Genomic DNA, 24,184 nt, shown 5'->3' with positions numbered 1-24,184 from the left:
TATTCTTACTTTTATTCTGCTATAAGTAGAGAAGTATTGGGGAACAGGAAAACCTTTGAACAATTCAGATGAACTGAATCTTCTCTATCTTTCTCTTGTTGGTAAAAGCAAAAGAATAATAAGGAAGGAACTTTAACCAAAACTGCTATTTCCTTGATATTCCAACTTTCTGCACATGGAAGGAAGAATGTCTGCTTTGACTTCATAGTGACATAAAATTGAAACTATTTCCCCTGGAACCCAGGGTAATCAAGTGAAAATGAATTAGGGAGATTGCGGACAAATGTACTAAAATGTACATTTTCAAAAAGCATATTAGATGATACTTTAAACCACCAAATATAATGTCCAGTCACAAATAACAATAAGCCATAATCATTAAGCGTTACCTTGAGGAAAGATTGGTGGACTATAAATTTTATAAGTTAAAATTTTTAAAATAAATACTGTAAATAAATAATATAATAAAATAAATAAATGACATGTCTAGCCAAAGTCATCCTGATTAGATATTATCTCAGTATAAGATTTCCTACTGCTTCCTTGGCAGTATCTTGGGAGGTGCTGAAGCAAATCTCTTTCTAAAGAATAAGGTGATTATACAGGCAGGCCTATGCCAGTTTACCTGTATGTAGCTTTTTTCCAAGTCAATGCACTCATGGAGAAAGTTTGTGAAGGTGCCAACATGCCTATTAAAAAGTTAAAGCTATTGCTGCTATTACTACTGCTCTTTCCCACTCACTGCCAAGGAGCTTACAACAAAGCCACTAAGGAACATTTCCATTGAATCAGCCCTTGGTAGAAACCAATTTTGCCCTAATGATAGAAACAGTGGCTGGTGAAATTATCATTATTATTTATTAAACTTGGACTCCATCTGAGTCTCAATGAGATTGGGCAAATCATAACAAATTAAAATAAAACCAATAAAGACAAGATTAAAGATAGCAAGTATGACAGTCCAGATGGAATGAAATATTGTCTTCTCTAATTTTGCATTCCTGGTTTTTGTGGTTGCCCATTAGAGACTAGAGATAAGGCTCCATACATCCTTGCCTGGGGATAAGGAAAGGCCAGTGTCATGTTTTACTCCACTACATCAGTGGTGGGCTGCTCCTGGTTCGGTCCAGTTCTTGCGAACCGGTAGTAATGGCGGCGGGATGCTCTGCCCACCTGCCCTGACGTCATCATGGACAATCTGCGCATGCGCAGAAGTGCACGTTCCCATTGCAAACCGGTAGTAAAGGTAAGTGGAACCCACCTCTGCACTACATGGAGTAAAATTTGGGTGGCCAGGCCATTCCAATGAAGTTGTAAATTTTTGAGGAAGACACTTAGGGTTGATAAAAGTATTAGCAGTATTAGAAAGATTTTGAGAAGATGGGAAGGGAAAATAAGTCTCTGGGTGTGAGTTTTTTCCAGGCCTGATGATATTTCTATCCTGGGATTATAACTGAAAGAAAGGGTGAACTTCCCCAAAACATTATCTATTGCCCCGGGCAATAAACTAGGAAGGTCCTGCTGTTTGCCGTCATTAGCCAAATTTCTAGTGATGGAACACACACTGGGCCTCCTTTAGCTGATTGCACAAAATGGGCAAAATTATACTGAAGTTATTATGGAATTTAGGCCTTAAATGATTTCAGGTTCATTTCAATAATTTTATCCCATCTCATATTTTCATTTTAGGGGAGGCTTGTTTTCTCTGAACTAATTCCCAATTGAAACCATCAGTGGTGCTGGTGGTGAGAATGCGTGTCTCTTCTCCCATGTGTAAATATACTTTCACTAGTAATTTGAACTACACAGTACATTGAGGAAGTCATGTGCATAAGGCACCGAAGTATAGTGCTTGTGGAATACTTTTTGCTGCCCTGAATCATCATCTTTAAAAATGATTTTTTTTCTGATTTTTTAAAAAAAGGCTATGAAATTATTTCTATTTTTTTAAAGCATATTAACTGCAATACTGCAGTTAAAATGAGGGATCTCTATTTTAAGAAATAACCCGTCTAATCTCTACTCAGAATTCACATCTAGACTTTTTTAAAAAATGAGAGAAAGAAGGAGGAAATTGTGGCAAAGCAACCATTCCTTTTCTTTGCCGCTTTGGAAATCCTTTTTTCAGTCTTTTCCCCCAGGACATCTTTATGGCGCATTTCACCCTTTTTAATCAATAGAATCACCTGACTAACTAGTTAAAAATCAAACATTTTATTTAACCAACCCTATCTCTCTTTCCTTCTACTTAGGCTTTTAAAAAAGAGGGTAGGAAAGTGGGAGATTAAATCCTGGAAACTGATATTTAAAAGTAAATACTGATCCATTTAGGTTTAACTCTCTGAATAAAGAATGGAGTGAAATAGAATGGCTATGTTTGCAGTAGCATCCTCTTAAGCGTTAGCTGAATGTATCTCTCTGATGAGAAAATCCTTTCTTATTCGAGAATTGCCGAGTTCTCTCTGCCGTTGTGCCCATTCCTCTTCCCTCTCCCCCCTCCCCCTGTGCTTCTTATACCTTTTCACCCACTGGTTTGATTGCCATGACTGCAGCCGTGGGTGAATAATTGCCTGTCTTCACAGGAGCATGTTCTGGAGCTAAAGTCGAGTGCTTGCTTCCTGATGTATGCCTCATTTGGATTCTGCCGACAGCCTAGAGGCTGTATTATTCATGCCTTGACACATAGCACTCACTAAAAGCATTGGAACTGGGCCAAGGACTGGCAGGAAGATAGCGGAACATTGCCTTTGCAACAGAGAGAAGCATGTATAATAGAGGGGTGGGGAAGAAAGCAACGGGGAGGGGAAAATCCTCATACCTTCTCTTTCACCAGTTCTTCTTTTGATGGGGATTGGGGGAGGGGGGGAGAGGGATTCATTTGCATGAAAATAAAGAAATGATTTTTCCCCTAAAAAATGATTTCCTTCCTCTTGATTTTGCCCCCTCCCCCCGCTCTCCATTCCACCTCCTTAAAACCATGCTTGAAAGTTTAACACAATTTTCTACATTTAATTGCAAAGCTGATTTTAATTAGTAAGGCCCTGCATGTGAAAAATGAAGATTCCACTTGGGTGAGTGTAACACATTGCAGTGTCTGTCGGATGCTCTAATTAATGTATGGCGGCTGTATAACGTAATGCACGGTGGGATATTTATGAAAAATTCTGGGCACGCAGGCAGTCGAGCTGTATGTTCTGGAGTCCACACAGATAAATAACTCCCACCTCCCGCCCTATTCTTTATGAGACATCATTGTGCATGCCATCGCTCCATCCATAAAGTTTATGACTTGCCTGTATTTTTTACTATTTGTCAATGATATTATAAATCAGAAGGCAGGATATACATATTTTAATATTAATTTTAAAGAAAGATTTGGCTATGTTGCCTTCCAGGTGAGCTAAAAGGGAGGACCCTGATGTAGTCTCTTGAACTATACTGAAAGCTCATGGAAATCCTGGGATGAAATGTGGGGCGGGGGGGGAGCATGGGTGGGTGTGGGTGGGTGTGTTTAATTTAATACATTTTTATTATACTTGTTGGGCTGTGGCACCCAATACATCATTCAGACATACATTTATTTATTTATTTATTTATTTATTTATTTATTTATTTATTATTTACTTATTTATTTATTCAATTTATATGCCGCCCCTCTCCGAAGACCCAGGGCGGCTCACAATTCACTCAAAAAATCACTATAAAAACACTTAAAAATTAAAAACATTAAAACATTAAAACCCATTCACACCATTCATGGCCGGATCTTGTCAGATCGCAAAGCGAGATCAATGGCCCCAGACCTGCCGGAAAAGCCAGGTCTTCACTGCTTTTCGGAAGGCCAATAGGGTGGGGATGGTCTGGACCTCAGGAAGTAACTGGTTCCAGAGAGCTGGGGCAGCCACAGAGAAGGCCCTCCCCCGCGGGCCTGCCAGCCGGCATTGTTTAGTGATATCAGCCTGAAAGAGTTCCTAACAACAGTTTTTAAACTACCAGTGTTGTGCTCATAGAACAAAATCAAGCAACATTGTGGCTTAGCATAATGTGTAGCCCAGTCATTTCAAAGACTTATGGAGAAGACTTTTTAAAGGTTATTTCATTATTATTTTTTTGTAAACTAAAGGAACTGAAATCTTATGCCTATGACATATTTGAAAAAACAGTTTCTATCAGAGGTGACCAAAGGGCATCAAAATGGTGGCTGCGATTGTGCAATTGAAGAAAAAAAACGTTTGCAAAATTGAAGCTATGTTATTATGCATATATTTATACTGAGTGTAGCGTAAGTAGAAAATGCTGGCGCTTTCTCTCTTAACCATTCATCTGCTATAAATATTTCCCTGACTCTCAAAGGAGTGCTGTAGGATGGTTTGTGTGTGTATGTGTAACACAAAATAGATGTTGTGATCTAGGCTTCCTGAGTCATTAAAACACACGAGTAGTCCCAAAAACCTCTTTTATTGCAACAGCTATGAATTACGTTCATTCACAGCTGAGTCCCAATTATTTGCAAAAAGTTCTTTGGGAGAAGTCCTTCGGGATAATCACCAACCTTTATCTCCCTTGACACGCTGCCAAAGACCTACTTGGCAAAGCCACATGGAGCCCACTGGGAACAGAATTAACAATGTTGCTTTCCTGCAAAGGGCCCACGTGCCTTTGCTCCTCTTTTAAACCTTATGGGAGGGGCCAATCATCTCCAGGCCTTACTCCCGAGTCGTCCCTTTAGTTTTAACTTTTCTTGCCTTTTGGCAGCTCTGCGCATGCGCGCACTAGGAACAGGCTCCTCCTGTTCCTCTGCCTCTCTGATGTCTGATTCTGGAAGCTCCGGAGTCTGTGCATAACTACCAGATGGTCCTGGCCCCATCTCTGCCTCCGATGCAGAGCCCTCGTCAGAGCTTTCCCCAGACTCCAGGACTGGCCCATGTTCCTCCCCAGCCTCCTCACTGTCTGACTCCGCTGCCAGCTCCACAGGCTGCTGGTGCACCACAACAATAGAATAGAATATCATATTAATGCAAGATAAGTATATTACAATTGCTTGTACCAATAAATGAGATTATATGTAATTTAGGGTTGAAATGAGGGGCCTTTGTTGCTTGTTGAGCTTGGTTGTTTTCTTCAGAAGTTTCATTACTAAAACTAGGCAAGATCATCAGTGCTAGTAAGGAGTGGTTTTGCTCTCAGTTTATATTCTACTGCAGGGGTCCCCACTCCCTGGGCTGCAGTCCACTACTGGGCCATGAGCCTTTTGGAACTGGGCCGCAGATGTAGCAGGCAAGTATGTCCATGTGTACTCCATTTGCTTGAGCAGCAGGTGCATATGCCTATTGCTCGCACAAATGGAGCTGCACACGCATTTAATTGCTGCTGGCGCAAATGGAACTGCACAGATATGCGCACACACTTGCCCTGCCATTTACACAGAACCATCCCCTCACCCTGCCAGTCCATAAAGCCAGAAAGGTTGGGGAACTCTGTTCTAGTGGCTTACCCTGTCACCAGTATTGATGAGGGTGATCTTAGATGTTCTTTGGTTGGGCTGTTTGGCAGGTATTATTTCCTTCATTGGTGGTCTGATGTTAATCCAGGGGTGGGATTCTACCAGTTTGGATGAACGGTAGCTCCAACAATCAGCTGGGAGCCAACCGGTTCTCTCTGATGATCAGCTGGGCCCACCCACCAGTCCCTGCTCTTTGCTTACCTTTATCTTTGCAGCTGATTAGCGCCATGCCTCAGCTGTTTTAATTCCCTAGCACTAACACGGAAGATGATTTTTCTTTGAACAGCACACGTGCATGCAGTTATCACCGAACCGATTGTTAAACTGGAAGGATCCCACCATTGTGTTAATCTATACTCATCTGGGTGATTGCTGGTGGAGAGCTGTTTTGATCTTGTCCTCTTTTTGGCTTTTTAATGTTTATTTTTGCATAGTATGTACTGTAGATATTGTTTATTTCTATGGGCCTATTGATGGTTCATTTGTCGGAGGATCAGGCTTCTAGGCATAGGACCCGGGTACCTTCGAGACCGACTTCTGCCACCAATAGCCTCCCACCGACCAGTTCGCTCCCACAGAGAGGGTCTCCTCCGGGTGCCATCAGCCAAGTTATGTCGGCTGGCGACACCCAGGGGGAGGGCCTTCTCTGTGGGAGCTCCAGCCCTGTGGAATGAATTGCCCCCCGAAATACGAAAGATTTCCGACCTCCGGGTGTTTCGCTGCGCTCTGAAGACCCTGTTGTTCCGCCAGGCAGGGCTATTAACATAATGTTTTAAATTGGGGTATTTTAAATTTCTGGGATTTTAATTGGAGCCTAATTATTTAATGATTTTAAATTTTAATTGTTGTCGTGTTTTTTGTGTTTTTAAATAGGCTGTACACCGCCCTGAGTCCTTCGGGAGAAGGGCGGTATAGAAATAAAATTATTATTATTATTATTATTATTATTATTATTATTATTATTATTATTATTATTATTATTATTATTATTATTCTAGAAATTCCTTAGTTTTTGGACTTGGCTTGGTCTAGAATAGTCACAGTTTCCCAGTTGAAACTATGTTAAGTATAGCATAGATTAACTCCAAAATTAATATCAGACCAACAATCAAGGAAACAACCAAAGAACCTCTATGTCATGGCCCCATCGGAGCCTGGGTCTGAGGAGGAGGAAGAGATGGAGCCGGGACAGAATGAGGGGAGGGCGTAGTCCTTATGGCTCATGAGGAATGACCTGGGGATAACGATGAGGCAGTCCTGGGCCACTCGGGCTTTGGAAGAATAGGCAGGGAGGAAGGAGGGCACATCTGACCAAGGAAGGGGGGAGGAGATGGAAAGGGCAGGCAGCGGAGCAGAGGAGGCACAGAACTCCAGAGACCAGGAAATACTTCCCCCACCTGATCCCCAAGTGTGGAGAATAGAGAGGAGGCTGAGTCAGCGCAGGGTGAACTGACTACTCGGGAGGAGGGCCTTCAGCCCGTCATCTCGAGGATCATCTGGAGAGTAGTATTTAAGGAGATGCCATGGGGAGGGGCTTTTGTCAGGAACAAATGTTGTATTTTGCAGGACTACGCTCCATGGCTCCAAGAAGAACTTTGCTCCAGAATCCTTGCTGGTGTGGAATGAGGTTTGATCCTTTGCCTTGACATTTGTTGTGAACTTTGCCAAGTTTGAGGTCTTGTCTTGCCCCCGGAGCGGTGCTGCTCCTGTGGTCTTTCACAGCTGGGAAGTTGCATGAAGAGCATGCAGGCGCATGTTTGAACCTTGCTTCTGGACTGTAGGAGTAATCTGTGGGCACAGACTTTGGAGAATGGACCAGGACTTGCTGGATTGTGGGAATTGTGGGGGATAGTGGTTGAATAAAGGTTGTCAAGCTTCCGCCTAGCACGTGTTGCTTGCACGCCAACCCTGGGTCATAACACTCTTAAACCACCTCCACCAACATTGATTTATTCTGGGCAGCACCATTTCCACTGCTGTTACAGCGGACAGACCTCTTTCAATAGTGGTTGAACATGGGCAAGATCGGTCTTACTGTGTTTTTCCTATTGCTCCAGTCTGGATTTGGTTTTTGTACAATGGAGCAGTTGATTCTTTTGTCCCAGTTCTTAATGCAGGATCTTAAATTAAACCAAAACTGAATTTATGGGAAAGACAGTTGAATTGTGGGCAACCTCCCTGATAAGGAAGCAGAAACTAGAGTACGATAGCTTTTTAAATGTCAAGCTGTACAAGATGTCATTTGCATACATATAATTAATATGTACAATTTTATCACATAAATAATCTTTATTTGTGTATCAAAAATATGCCCTCTAATTGTATTCAAACAGTGAATATTAAGTCCTAAATAGGTCTGATGCGTACGAGTATTTTTGAAATTCACAGATTTATAAGTATGCAGCACTGTGCACAGCAGTGATTCAAACTATGACTGCTGCAGTAAGAAGCAGTTGTGAAAATTCAGGAGCTGAAAACATTTTTATAGTCTGACATTCCTATCTTTGACAGGCCCTTAGATCTGAGAAACATCACAGCATATATAGCTGGAATCTCTTCCCTTTTAATTAATTCAAAAATAAGTTTCATCGTGTAAGCAGAACAACATTTATTTATTTCATAGAAGTATTTCCTTGGCTGATTGAAAGTTAATCATTAAGCAGATCGAAGCAATGCCAATAATATCTCACCCCGTTTTACTCCTCCTTCTTCCATTCATTCAATTATATTGAGTATTCTTTTAGGAACTCAAAGCAGCACCCATGCAATTCCTCTTGCAATTTTCCCCCATAGCAATTCTGGGAAGTAGTACTGAATGCGGAACTCATAACTCACTCCAATTAACTCTGTGGGTTTCCATATTTCGGAGTGGTTTTGCACCTGGGTCTCTGAGTTCTAACCGGGGATCATAACCTCTATAGCACACCAATTCTTGGGATTTTTCTGTATTCAAGAGTGCTTCTTTCCAGCGTTCTTTTTTTATGTTCTTAATCAAGGGCTTTAATTTTGCTTTTTTTTTGATAGTAAAAATGGTAAAAAAAACTACAGTCTTTTTTCTCAGAGATTCAGGCACATGAGATTTGCTGGCTTTAGAAGAAATTGCTATTTCCATTGCACAATTCTCATGCAGTACACAATGGGAATTTCTGCACCCCTGGGATCATAGTCCTATTCCCCAAAGGAGATTAATCTAGAAACTAATAGATAATACTATTAGTGTAGTAGCATAAGCAATTATGTATTCAAGTTCTTCTTTAATGTGGTAGTCCAAGATGGAATGCTTAGTAAAACTTAATAATAAATTTGGCCTATATTCATATCATACTTTTATAAAGCACATATGGCTAATAGAATCATGTGTATATACATCCTGAACTATATTAACTCTTCTTTTCCATAAAGTATACTTTCTTAATCTATATTTTAAACCACCAAATTCACGTTATTGTAATTGACTTCAAAAATGTTTCACACGTTTTTCCTAAAACATTGAACGCTGTATATGTTTGACAAATAGGGAGATCGTTTGTATTTCAAGTTGAAACTATTTTTTTCCCCAGAAGCATGATGTGTCTAACTTTTAACAAGAGAAATCCAGTGGCCTGCTTCTTCACATGTCATACTAACTCATAGTTTGTTTAACTATGGTTTATCAAACAAAATAGAATAATCTGGGTTAACAATATACACCAAGTGATTCTGTTCCTTCTGATGGGGACAGAATCAGAAGGACCAGACCAACCTTTGCAGGGTTATTTTGAACAAAAAAAAAAATTATTGTTTTTTTTTTAAAAAAATATTCAAACAGATCAAGCAAATCAATTAAACATTTGTGCAACCCCCCCCCCCCCGTTCCTCCCCCCTCCCCCGACTTCCCAGAAGAAAAACAGGGTATAGATTTTACCAAGCATACGCTAAAATATGCTAAATTAATGCAAGACATTAAAACTCCCTAGACCCCTTAACTCCCCTTCTACAGATTATTCATCAACCTCCCTTTAAACACATAATCCTTTAGCCCTAAGAATTTTTTTTTTTAAAAAAACAACAACAACAAACACTAGTAGATAATACATACTTAATCATTTGGCTATTCCTCCTGCTTTTGTTCTCAATGTTCAAATATTTTTGACAATAACTAAACCTTAATTAATCATTAATTAAACTCTCAATTCATTTAGTTAATCATTGTAGTTAATCATTAATACATCAATAATTAGGCCCGAAAAAATTAATCTTCCCTTCTTCCTTTCTTTCTGTATTTTTTCCAATCTTGCAGGGTTATTTTGACAGCTATTCTAGGAATCTGCCAGATAAAGTCTTTCAGATTCTGGCTGGTCAGACCCTATGGAATTGGCTGAGACACCGTCTTCCCGGTTATCTGGGGAGAGTTTGAGCCTGTTTGTTCTGAAGAACTAGACAGGTCCTTGGACTTTGAGTTCTACCACCTTTGTTTTAGGATTATGTCTCTTCTGGTTGGTTAAGGACTTCCAGGAGATCCTACATGTGGTTGGATCCAAGTGATGATGAATGCTACGTTGTGGCAAGGGATGGTTCTGCTTACTTTGAAGGAAGTGATGGCTTACTCTTTTTTCAATAGGCCATCATTGGATATAACAAAATAGGACAATTTTCATCCAGTCTCCAACTTTCTCTTTTAGAAGGGAACAGATTATTTTACCCTATTATAGTTGAATTTCATCCTGGGTTATACTATTGCCATGGCATTGATCATGTTTCGGATGACCTCTGACAAGCTCAGAACAGGGTGGTGCATACATCCCAGCCTTCTTGGTGGCCTTTGATACTATTTATAATAGTATCTAGTTTAGGAGATTGAGAGTTGGGATGGGACCAGTGGTGGGTTGCTCCTGGTTCGGCCCGGTTCGGCTGAGCCGGTAGGGGTGATGCTATTATGTCACCGAACCGGTTCTCTTTCTTCCCTCCTGCCCGCCCCTGCGTTATTCCGACCTTATATTTCTTCTTTTTTCGCCCAGCTGAGAGGTGCCGCACCTCAGCTGGGCAGATTCTCAACGCGCTTGCGCAAAGCACAAGTTTGGCACGCAGGTGAGTGAAGCGAGTGTGCGCATGGCGATTGCATGTAAAGCGCGCGACCAAAGAGGCAAAGAGACAACTGGTAGTAAAGCCGGTTAGAACCCACACCTGGATGAGACATAGCATTGTACTGGATTCTTCCCCTTCCTCTGAGGTTGGTTGAAGTTGCTGGGGGGGGGGAGGTGGAAGAAACTGAGCATTAAGCTTCTGTTTCAGGCCTCAATTTTTTCTCTACTCCCTACTCCTTTGCAACACATCCATGAAGTTGCTAGGCTCATGAGGCCATTTATCAGCATGGAATATTATATAATCAAGGTCATATCTTTTCCCAGTTGTCCAAGTGATGCCATCTTTCCCAGGACCTGGAGGCTGTAAGATTCTGGGTTCAAGACTGAGTGACTGTGTGTTTAGGGGTATCCGCACCCCAATCTTGAGATTTTCCATTTTCCATTCTTAATTCCATCTTCCCAGACATAGTTGGTGTATAATGTTCACTTTTGTAAGCCCCCCAAAGTAACTAAGAGTGAGTGGACAACCATATAAATTCTCTAAAGGAATAAATAATTTTGGAATGCTGTTGGACCCATGACTTTTGTTTGAGGAGCAAGTGGCAACAGTGGCAAGGAGGATCTTTACCCAACTCCATCTCATGTGCCTGTTGCACCACTTTTAAATCAGGAGGCTCAGTTCATGGTCATTCATACCTTGGTTATTTTCCTTTTGGACTATTGCTATGGGCTCTACCTGGGGCTGCCCTCGAAAAGCATTTGGAAGCTATAACTGATCCAGAATCAATGATACATACAGTTTGGCACACACCACAATGCTCTCAGATAACATCTCTATTACATGAGCTGCACTGATTCATAAGAGGCTTCCAGGTGCAATTCAAAACTCGATAGTCTCTTTTAAAGCCCTTGTGGGAGTTCTCTTCTAAGAGTTCTGCCCATCCATTCAAATTTAAGCTCAGGATGTTTTGGATCCCTTCTAATGGGACCCAGTAGGCATCCCTTCTCTGTCAAGAAACCTGTCCTTTGAAATAGCTTCCCTCTTGAGATCCAGTTGGTCCTGACTTGGCTTTCTGGAAGATCTTAAAACCCTGGATTTTCTCTCACACACTCAGTTTTGGGCTATTGGTGGAGTCCAGTATGCGTGCTTTGTGTTAGACTGTGTTATGTTTTTACAATATTATTTTAGATACTAGTATTGTTATTCACCCAGACCTATCTGGTTAAGATGGGTGCTAAATAAACTATTTAAACAATAAATAAACATTAAACTATGTTTTGCAAGCTGTAACTGCTAGAATTCCACAGTATACTAAGGCAACATTCCCCAGCCCTGTACTCTGTGGATGGGATCAGAGAATGGGAAGGTTCAGGATGTCATGGTCTCCATACTGACCATGTAATCATTTCAGATAATTTCAGCCCCATCACTGCAAATTGGACTGTATGCTTGCCCTAGAGCAGCTGTTGGGTAATCTGGATATGGAGAGTATTTTGTTGTTTTGTTTTTTGCTATGATCAGATGATTTCCTGGTCCAATTGAGACTGATTGCCAGGATGCCTAAGATAAATGAATTAATTAAAATGATCCACCCCGGGTGCCTAACAGAGCTGAATGAATTGCAATAATTTCTGCAATAATACTTTCTTCATTTCAATGTAATAATTTACAGCATTTAAAAATAAAACTACAGTATTATTAAACTATTGAAATTCTGAAAGTCTTGCTGGAAATTACTCAAAAATCTTCAAGGCATACTACTTCCATATTACTTGATGAAAAATGAGATAGGTAGTTCTGGAGAAGTCCTACTTTAGGATTGCAACTGGATTGTTAGTGAATTCTTCCACTTAGCCATTTGCATTCTTGGATCCTAAAAATACATACATGCATGCATGCATGCATGCATTTAAAACCAAAATTATTATTATTTCCCAATTGCAACATAATTAGGATGCATTCAGTTCTTCAATTACGTGAGTAAAATGAACATACATTTGATGTTATAAAGCTAGTAAAAATATAATGATCAGATTGGCCTTGGTCATAACTAGCAACTTCTGTTTTGAAATATTTATGGTTAACCCTAAGATCGTCATAGAATTCTTAAGGAAAAATTAGTGAATAGCAAGTGTGTCAAGAGAGTAAATTCCTCACTTTATATCTGCTCTTCTTGCTTCTTCAAGTGAACTTTGGGAGAAATAAATTATTCTAATAGCAGAATCTAAGAGCATGCAGAGATTATATTTCTCTATGTATCATTATTTTCTGGAAAATATAATGCAATACAGATTGATTGAAAATGGTATTTGAATACTGACAGCGAATTGAGAAGTGTATGAAGTCATGCTGAGCTTTATTTCATTTTCTTGCAAAATGCAGGCAGGCAAAATGATGAAGAAACTCACAAACTAAAGGAGAGGAATATATGATAGAATTTGTAATCAGTGTAATTACAGATAATGCCTAAGGAACAATGAACAATTTTCCATTATATCTCACTTCTGATTCCTATGAAATAGTTCAGATTTGTGAAGATTCAAACTTCTGCTTCAGAGACATATGGTTGACACAAATCTCACAGGATATCCTGGACTAATCAAATGCACTCGTCATCATTCTAGGCATGATTTAACAGCTAAGAACCAGTCAATCAGGACTATAAATAAAGACATTCTTATGCAAAAATAAGGTAAAAGGTAACAGTGCATTTCTAGCAGTAGGCCCAGGCTGTGATTTCTCGTGTCTGTCCCCTTCAGTTTAGACATGAGCCTTAGTCTAATTCCTTTACTAGGAAAGATTTAGGTACAAGTTGGAGCAGAAGGATGATCCATGGTGGATTGAAACCAGTCACATAGATTCAAATTAAAAGATACAAACCTGAGATTGATGAAGAATACAAAGAGAATTTTCATTCTGCATCTGAATCTTCTCCCCAAAATTTGAAGTAAGAAGAGTTTCTAGCATTCACTCCCTTTTTCCTACCAAATCCTAGGTTCTTTTTTGGGCACATACCAGCCTTGTAATAAATTATAAGGATGTTGACCTTTTTAAAGGACTGAAAGCCCTCCAAGTCCTCAAGGTGATATCATCCCTTCCTCACTGAACCTCTCATTTTTAAAACATTGTTTGTGATGGTGCCAGGGTTTTAAAGAATGTTATTAGCACTGTAACAAATACCTCATAGTCTATTGCTTGCTTATCTTATAGTAGACTTGTGCAGGAAATCTCAGTTGATAGTGAATTTCATTGCTCATTATTTCAGTGAATAATATATCAAAGAATAACTTTCACTTGTGTTTCTGTTAAATTATTTATTTTAATTTTATTGTGCTTATCTATAATTAGGATATTGTAATCATGCCCCAAAGCTTAAGCCTTCCTTCTTCCTTCTTTCCACATTCATTCCACATTCCTTGTTTGCAGACCCCACCCTGGGTTCAATACTTTGTCTGAAGGGGAAGCTGGATATTTAAATATTAAAATGTGCCACTATTTGATAAAAACAAACTACAAAAGGAACCAATGCAATGTTCTCAAGATATAAAATCCAGTCTTATATCATTAGAAAATATTGGTACCTTCTCTGAAAGTACTCAGTGTAAACCAGAGATGGGTTCTACTTACCTTTACTACCGGTTCACAATGGGGCCGTGTGCGCATGTGCAGAAGCGTTCTGATGACATCGGGGTCGGGCAGAGCGTCTTGCCGGTTTTACTACCGGTTCTATAGAACCGGTGCGAACCAGGGGCAACCCACCACTGGTGTAGACAGGGAACCATTTGCACTTAAACTAGTCTCTTAATATCTTCTAAGTAGCTGTCACTTTTCTTCCAAGGCCATAACTATGCACTTTTTAAAGACTTTTTTTGCACCTGAAAACTGTTTAGTATACTCCTAACCTCCCACTTTGTTCTGCATTCCATGTATATATAACTATTGCTTTTCATCAGGCAAACATTGGCAAGTGTAAAACACCTGCTTTAAGCTAATGTAGCCTCATTCAGTACCATATCAATTCATACTGTTCCTCAAGTAAAGTCCTGATGAGAATCTCCTTTTTGTTCTATAAAATTTGTAATATAGATTATTATTCCACAAACATTCTTGCAAACACCCCGACTTTTACCTAAATCTTTTTTTAAAGGAGCAAAAGCATGTAAGTCCCTGGCATGTTAAATGCATATTTTCCCCTTATTTATGTATTTTGTTGTTACATATATTAATTTCATATATAGAAAAGAGAAGCACAGAAATTTACCACTGTATTGATGCAATTCAAAATGGAATTGATATTTGATAATGTGTATTTTATTCTTCAGATCACATGATTTAAAAATTGTATGCGATCTTATGTGAGAGAATAGAATACTAGTGATATTTGGTTACCTGGAGATTTTACCCATATTTTTCCATTTCCATGTTTATAATTTATTAATTTACCAAAGGTTAAATTAATGCTATGGTACCATTACATGTTTTTATATTTTTATGATTGTACATAAAGTATATATAATGGGTGGCCAAATAAATAAAATGCTTATCTTAGATAAATTAGCTATTGAAGGCATTGTATAATATTGAAATGATACAGAGAGCAAATTTTTACTATTTAAAAAAAATTCTATGAAAGCAGGAGAAAATTTTGTGCTCTGATATTTAAATATAAATTGATATTGGACTTTGGAACTAAAACACCATTTGAATTCTATCAGAATGGCATATATAGGGCACTTTCCCTTAAGGAAAGTCCTTAAGTTCTCAGAGAGGTATACAGAGGCTGCATTATGTTCATGTAGCATCTGTATCTCTTGTTCTGAAAGCTTAAAGGAAAGTGCCTTGTATATGCCGTTCTAATAGATTCTACCTATCTGTGTCTAGAACACCACTGAGTGCAAGCACCTGGATAGCTCCTAAAGTTTAAAAAAAGCTTAAAGTTGTTTGAAGTTTAAGGGGAGGGAGGGAGGGAGGGAGGGAGGAAGGAAGGAAGGAAAGAAGGAAGGAAGGAAGGAAGGAAGGAAGATCTCCGATGTTCTCTGCCAACTTCTCAGCTATATTCAATCTCTAAATAATTTTTGTGGCTCTAGAACTCTTTAATTTTGGTGGAGAAACTAACAAAATGTATTGGCACACTTTTCAAAATTAGGGAACCAAAATTCTAGAGAGTTTGATATATTTTATAATAATATAATACCCATATAATAACCCATTCTGTATTGCAGAAAGCTTTAAAAAATTCTGTTGAGACCAATTTTTAGTTGTTTTTATGTGTTTTTTTTTTTAGTTTGCATTCCGCCCAGAGTCCACTGGAAATAGGTAGCCAATAAATTTAAATAACAATAATAGAATAAGAATAATTTGTGTAATCATTCCACCTCTATAAAATTTTCCCACAAAATATTAATTGCCAGCAAATATTTGCCCACCCGGTGCATCACAATATTGTGTGAAATTTGGTTAATATTTTATTAAATGTAATTAATAACAAAAAAGTTGTTATATTATCTATAACTTCTACACTGCAAGAACATATGGACTACAAATCTCGATCAGGGCAAAGCAATAGATGCAATTTACATAGACTTCTGTAAAGATTTCAGTGGTACATGACAAACTATTTCTAAAACTAAAATCCTATGGCATCTCCGGACCCTTACATAATTGGATAGCTGCGTTCCTGTCAAACAGACAACAAGTGGTCAAAATAGGGGGCGCTCTATCAAATCCTGCACCTGTTAATAGTGGTGTCCCCCAAGGCAGCATTCTAGGACCAACACTCTTCATACTATACATAAATGACCTTTGCGATCATATTATAAGCAACTGCATTCTCTTCGCCGATGATGTAAAAATATTTAACACCACAGACAATGCTGCTATCCTTCAAAATGACCTTGACTTTGTGTCGGAATGGTCAAACAATTGGCAACTCCAAATCTCAAACAACAAATGCTCTGTCTTACATATTGGCAAAAAGAACCAGAACACAAAATACAAGCTGAGTGGACACGACCTTGTAGATGACCCTCACTCTGACCTTGGAGTACTCATATCGAATGATCTAAGTGCCAAAGCCCACTGTAACAACATCGCCAAAAAGGCACTAAGAGTTGTAAACCTAATCTTGTGTAGCTTCTTCTCCGGTAATATCACACTACTAACCAGAGCATACAAAATATTTGCTAGAGCAATTTTCGAATACAGCTCATCTGTCTGGAACCCACACTACATATCGGACATTAATACAATTGAATGTGTCCAGAAATATTTCACAAGAAGAGTCCTCCACTCCTCTGCTCACAACAAAATACCTTATGCCACCAGACTTGAAATTCTGGGCTTAGAAAACTTAGAACTACGCCGCCTTCAATATGACCTAAGCGTGGCTCATAAAATTATCTGCTACAATGTCCTACCTGTCAATGACTACTTCAGCTTCAACCACAATAATACACGAGCACACAATAGATACAAACTTAAAGTGAACCGCTCCAAACTTTATTGCAGAAAATATGACTTCAGCAACAGAGTGGTCAATGCCTGGAATGCACTACCTGACTCTGTGGTTTCATCCCAAAATCCCCAAAATTTTAATCTAAGACTGTCTACTGTTGACCTCCTAAAATGTCTGTAAGGGGCATGCATAAGAGCACCAGTGTGCCTACCGTCCCTGTTCTAATGTTTCCTCTATTTGTATCTATTTTATGTATCCAATCCATTATACTTATTATCTAATACGTTCTTGACAAATAAATAAATAAAAATTTTAAAAATGCTATGTTTATGATACACCAAGTATTCATTCTCCTGCCTCTAAAATCAGCCTATTCCTCCTTTTGCTACTGTGTGTTGTGTTTAATTTTTTAGCTGTTGCCAGAATTAATTTGATTTTCTGCTTCACCTCATTGCCTGATTCTGATCATTAAGTTAATCAGCAGCGCAGTATGTATCATAGTTATCCAAGGAACAGTCCAGGTTTTTAATCTTTCAATTGTTGGTAATCAGATTTGTAATCTTTCAGTTGTGATAAGTCAGTGGACCCAAATTATTTTTCATGGCTTCTCTTTAGAATCCACCTAAAAAGAATGAACGTTTTTGTGTGAGACAGAGATCATAGATTGCTGAGTTAGTGCAAGTGCTTATTTTGCTATCACTACATGGGTCAGGAAGTGAATGTGTCCATAGATATTGAAACACTTAAGGCCTCTTCTCACATTATTTTAGAGATTGAAGTGCTCTCTTACTAATCACAGGAAAGCAATTTATTTTCAAAGCCAATCTACAACCAGCTGTTTCCATATTTTTGGAGCACTTACTCTTTCTCCAATAAGATGCATATAAGAATAACTTTCCAGACAATATTTTCATTGGGAATTGTGTTTTGCAGGAGGATCCTATTTAAAAAACACATTTTTAAAGGGGCATTTAACTTAAGCTAATAGATTACCTTGCATTTGAGTTCCAGCAATGTCAAACAGTCATAATAGTGTGCAGAGCTGAAAAAGGCACTGGCTCTCACCAGATTTGGAATGACTAAGAAATAGCATGGCTAATTTTAGAACCATTCATATCCAATTCCCTGCCTCCTAGTCTCAGATCAATGACAATGTTGCAATGCCATGGGATATGTACATTTGGAGAAATTAGTTAATATGACATGAAAATCTGCCCTGCAGAAATTCCTTGGGATAAGAGCAAGGAAGTTGGGTTTCCTTGCCACAGATTCAGCCTCTCCAATTTAATAATGTTGCTCTTCAAATTGAATTGGAACTCCTATGGACAAGAATCATCTCCATGCGGGATGTTCTTCCTGTTGTCATGGGATTATCCCGTAAGGTCCCTTATTGCATCCCTATGAATGCACCAAACATTAACATACTGTTCCTAGCATAAAATTGGGGGGGGGGAGATTTTTTCTTTGAGATCATTATGATGTGCTCATGAAGACTGTAGGTCTGAACCTCCTTCTAATGTCACTAGTAGAAAGAATAGGTGAAATTGAACTGAATGGAATAAAGATAAAACCTGTTTGTCTCACTTGAGGAGACCACAGAAGTTGTTGTCCTTTTAAGCTATGGTCCTACTGTATATACTGTACTGTGAAATAAATCTCATAGGGGCTTCTATTTTTAAGAACACAAATATAATTTCACCATTAACTTCCATCTTCTGAAATCATTGAAGGTATTTACATAGTAAACACATACCCCAAAGAGTCTTTTAGAATGCATACTGAAAGAACAGGGAGCTCATAACTCTGTTATTGGTGTAAATATACAAATACATAGCAAGACAAGAGTGTCTTTCCATTCTAATTCATAAACAATGTACGTTCTATTTTAGTAGGTGAATAGATGCACCATGCATTTAAAGAAAGTTGCCACAAAAAAGACCAAGGCTTGCTTTCTTCCTTTATCTGATTTATGAAAAAAAAAAACATTTTTATCAAGTGATCTATTGTTGTTAAGCACTAAACCTTTAGTTTGTTGCTGAAATTGGTTCTCTACAGCCTGTGTACACCTGTTATTTCTTTTTTAAAAAGAACCTCTTTATCATCCAGCTAGCAGAAAGATGACAAAGTCTGCAATCTTGCAGGCATGGAAATAAGTCTCATTAATCTCAGTGGAGCTTATTTCTGAGCATGCTACTTAACATTATTTCTTATATAGGATTGTGCTACTATTTATAGCTCAGGAGTAATGTATAATTAAGTGACTGAATAAGAGATAGTTCTTGGAACTCTCTGCATGACTGGGTAAATTGGATGGAAATTGGGTGTCTTGGTTTGCTGAAAAGTTATACTGAACCACATATAGTCTTTATGCAAAAACTTTAAGTTTGGTTGGATGATTACAACTTTATAATGGACATACTGGCTTGCTTCTCTTTTAGTGATTTGCAACTTCCTGTTTTAGATCAGATCTCTTCAACACCAGATTTGTATATTTGAGAGAACACATATTGGAAATCATAATATTAATTAATGATTGAGAGAACCAGGAAGCCCCACTGGGTAATGATATCTATTCTGTAAAACATTTTGCATCGATTCTAGTTAAAAAGGCAATAAAACAAAAGGTTAATAAAAATTTCCATAATTGCTGTTCAATGTTAATTTCAGGTATATTGCCAAACATTTTCATCTCTCCTATGGTTTTTATGGAAGAAAGTATATATTTCAAAGAAAACAGTAAATTGCATCAAAGCATTTTCCCCCTTTTGACTGGTGATCTGGTAGAGAGTATAATAACACGTGTATTAATTCTTTCTGAACAGTGTTTATGGCTGTCCTTTGGCAAAAAAAAGAAAAACCCAAGAGAAGCAACCCCAAGAACCTGCTCCAAAAAGAAAACCATTTGTGGTTAAAACGGACAACTCTTCAGTAGATGAATGTTATGAAACAGATGGAACTGAAGAAATGGATGATAAAGAAGAGGAGGAGGAGGAGGAAGAGGAGGAGGAGGAAGAAGAGGACTATTCTGATGATAACGAAGAACAAGGTGATGAGGAAGAGGAGGATGAAGAAGTAGATAGGGAAGAAGAGGAGGAAGAGGAAGAGGAGGAGGAAGAAGAAGCAGATGAAGTTGAGGAGGAAGACGAAGAGGAGGAAGAAGAAGAGGAGGAAGAAGAAGAAAGTGGTAATGAACAGTGTATTAATAAAAAACACTCCATGTGCATTTTGTGTTAATCTTCCATTATGGAACGGTGAGATTTAACAATGTACCTTTCATTAAGACTAATAGAAAGCATCTTTGTGCTTAATCTCTCTGCTCCATGCTGACAAGCATTAGCACTGTGTTTTCTTAATAATAACCTGAGACTACTGTCTTAGAAATAGCTCTTGACTCAGCTCTTGGATCAGCTTTCAGAGTGAATAGCTTAGTGATGAGGTGTCCCAAACATTCCTGCAGAGATGTGTGACTATGCTGATGCCTATAGTTATCCATTCCAGAACAAAAACCAAAGACATGTGGAAGTAAATGATTACATATGGACATATCTATATTCATTATTTATGTAGACAACGGTTTGCTGAAGTTGTCTTCTGTAAAGCAATTATTTGCTTCTCATAAGTATATGTTCACATGTCTGCAGGTACACTTGGCATTGCAATATAAAACTTCGCTTTGGAAAATTTGAACAGTCAGCTTTGTTTAGAGAAGGGACAAATTAAATATACTTTGGTTCTTTGAGACTTGGATGTTGTGTACTTTAGCTAACTTAAAAAATGATGAAGATTGATATACGTAGAAACCCTATTTTAAAACTTTTATGTATGCACTCAGTGACAAATAAAGAGACATTCATTAGTTGTTAAGCTAATATATTGCCACTGCAATTAAGCTAGGGGATTTTAAAAAATGTTTTCATGTTATTATGGATTCTAAAGATAACTGGTGTTTTCAAACTGTGCAAACACTAGTTTCTGACTGTTTAACTTAAGAAACCCTACAATAACGAGATCATGAGATAATGCCATGAAAATTAACATACATGCAAAAATTAATGAGCTATCTAAAAAATATTTTGTTCCCATTTCCAGGGAACACGTTTTTGATTGGGTAGATTCACCTTTCTAACCAATAAAAATATAAGAAAAGTTTCAGCACTCCTCAGTCGGATTCCTCTTAGGAGCCAGGTATGAAAGTTGTCTGATTTTTGTTTTTGTAGAATTATATTAGGCAAAAACTAGAAAAAAGACAAAGATGCTATATTAGAATAAAAGCAAAAGTCATTCACTTCCTTTTCCAAATTCTGAAAAAAAGAGGATAATGAAGCTTTTTGCCAAACAGCAAGAAAAGGATATTTTATATTCTGTTAATTTAGAGTGTATGAAAAGGAGGGATATCTTTAATCATTTATCAAAGGTCAACTATACAAATAGGATAATACAGGTATTTTTCAATAATTTGGGGTTATGCAAGCTATAGTATAATGCCAATCAATTGCAATGAAGTTTACTTCTGAGCAGACATGCATGTGATTACACTGGTAGGAAGAAAGTGCAGTGCTTACAGTCATTTGCATACAGATAAACTTAACTATGTTAGGCATGCTACAAAACTCTGGTCCCAAGTCCCTCTATGCTTGATTCTCTTTTGAATATTCATGAATTCAGTATAAAGGCATAGTTTTTTAAAAAAAAAAATCTGTAAATGAATGCCACTAAAGACACCTGAGGACTTCCAGAGAGCAGAAACCTGCCTAAGGCATTCTCAACTGTACCTGTGTTCAGAACCTCTTTCAAATGAACATGTGGAACATCAAGGACTTGGGAATATTTGGGGTAAATTAGTTGAAATATTACCTGTTTTTCTTCTATGGGCAAATAAATGCCTGCCTGGGGCTATAGTTGAAAAGAAATCCATGCTATCAAATACAATACGAGAATCAAAAATTTAAATTACAGAGATTTTATGTAATAAAGTTGCTACTAAGATATAATGGAATACCTTACTTTTACCAATTCACCACCACACAGTGAAGTAAATCAATAACAAAAAATTCTTTTATGCATAGATGATTTCTACTAGAAACAGGAAATAGAACACATACTCATTGAATAGTGAATAGTTATTGTATTAGTGTTAACCGATAATAAATAGGGCTCTGAATAATGAGAGAAGTTCTTTAAGAAAAAGAGCTTCATCTAGTAATAATTACTAATAGTAATAATAATTTTTCCTTACTGTGTTTTATGCAGTAAGTTTATGCAGATACAGACAGAACACACTGGATAAAATGGTATTCCAAAAAAGGACAAATGACTAAAGTACAAACTTCCTTTTCTTTAACTCAAGGTTTGGGAAGCTTTTAATAATTTTATATAAGATACAAATAAGCTCATGAGAAATACAGTTAGGTACGTTAAGAGCTGCAGTGGCGCAGTAGTTAGAGTGCAGTACTGCAGGTTACTTCTCCTGATCACTGGCTGCCAGCAGTTTGGCAGATCGAATCTCACCAGGCTCAAGGTTGACTCAGCCTTCCATCCTTCCGAGGTCGGTGAAATGAGACCCAGATTGTTGGGGGCAATATGCTGACTCTGTAAACCACTTAGTGAGGGCTGTAAAGCACTGTGAAGCAATATATATGTCTAAGTGCTATTGCTAAGTGCTATTATAATTTGTTTTGTATTTTCCCTCTAAATCTGACAGCATATGTAATTATGTGAATGCAGGTTGTGGGCCTACACAGACTCATTCTACCACTGCCTGGCTACTGGTCTTAATTGTAGGTGACATAGTTTTTCATTGACCAGGGCCTTTATCTCTAGTCACATTCTCTCTTAAACAGGATTCAAAACAGTATTTTAAGCTAATTATTTAAATTCATTATAATATTAATAAACAGTATGAGAAGACAGAAAAAGAGGGAAAGGAATGCTCCCATTTGTAAATCAGTCTTTCTTAAACTGGTGTTACTCAGAAGTGCTGAACTAAAACTTTTGGGACTGGAATTAATTTCCAGCAAAGCTATGAACAGAGCTTCATAGTTTGGGGAAGATTGTTCTAAATGCAGTGGCCAGGATTATTAGATCTGAATTAAACTGAGGCATCAAGTTTTATAACATAAATATCTTGAAATCCCTTAAGATAAATATTTTGGGTAATGCTTTAAAAGTTACTGTTAGTTTGCACAAGTTTCTTCAGAGATCACTGTAGAAGCAGAATAATGAACAAATATATACTTATAAAGTAACAGGGTTGTTTTGCATCAGATAAGATTAGGACCAATTATTACTCTGAAAAGGGTCCTTGTGCGTGTGCGTGTGCATGTATGTATGTGTATGTATGTGTTTGCATACTTACTGAGGCTTGCCTTTCTGATTTTCTCTGCAGCTTTTCCTGCTGTATTAAGGCTATTGTAAAAAGGCCTCTTCAGATTTGAGCGACAGTCTTTTAGGGGCACAGAGTACAGCTTTATGGAGGGTCTTCAGACATTGCAGAGAATGATTGTAACCTAGAGCGCAGATATTTATTTGGAAATTCATTTCATGTCATCTTCTAGGTGAAGACTCTATCTAATTTTATGAATTTTCCATCAGGGCATATGAATTTTCATATGATCTCTTAGAAGTTTTTGGGCAACTCCTGATGACATTGTATAGGATGTGCATTTCAAAGGAAATAAAGCCCTTATGAAAATTCCTCTTCTAATCTTTGATTAAACTGTACAAAGCATACTAAAGCAACACTCTTACAAATCTCAAAATACCAATTAAAGAGAACCAAATACTTTTGGAGGCAGATATTAGATCAATACTGAAATAAATATTGTATTCCCCATATTTCTTTCAACATTAAAAAAAGCCCTTTTGGTCCTGTTAAATATATTAAATATTCTTGATAGAATATATTCATTACATTACATTAATAGAATAAATTGAAGAGATATATGCAAGATAGAATATGACTCATATATGTATAAGTGTTAAGGTACGGGATCAGAGCAGGAAGACCCAGTTTCTAGACCACCTTTAGGGATGGAATTTGTGCAATGCATTCATACAAAGCCATAGACAAGGAAGTAAAAATAAAAATCTATCTATCAACTTGCACCAGACCAATGTGGTATAGCCCATAATTTTCAATGAAGAGACCTTTATTCTGCAGCGGA

At 37.9% G+C, this 24,184-nt stretch overlaps 1 protein-coding gene across 1 annotated transcript in view; it reads left to right on the top strand.

Annotated features, from left to right (window-relative positions):
• MYT1L (myelin transcription factor 1 like) overlaps nucleotides 1-24,184 on the top strand; it is a 302,946-nt gene that overhangs the window by 184,427 nt on the left and 94,335 nt on the right. The window contains exons 6-7 of the mRNA XM_070955078.1: nucleotides 19,844-20,205; nucleotides 20,589-20,594. Coding sequence (XP_070811179.1) covers nucleotides 19,844-20,205; nucleotides 20,589-20,594 — 368 coding nt within the window. The remainder of the gene's footprint in view (nucleotides 1-19,843; nucleotides 20,206-20,588; nucleotides 20,595-24,184) is intronic.

The sequence above is a fragment of the Pituophis catenifer genome, unplaced genomic scaffold (assembly GCF_029215685.1).
Source record: "Pituophis catenifer annectens isolate HBS135680 unplaced genomic scaffold, rPitCat1.0.hap2 SCAF_1, whole genome shotgun sequence".
NCBI lineage: Eukaryota > Metazoa > Chordata > Lepidosauria > Squamata > Colubridae > Pituophis > Pituophis catenifer.
Note: the sequence above shows the minus strand (reverse complement) of the source record. Positions and strands in the feature narration are given on the sequence as shown.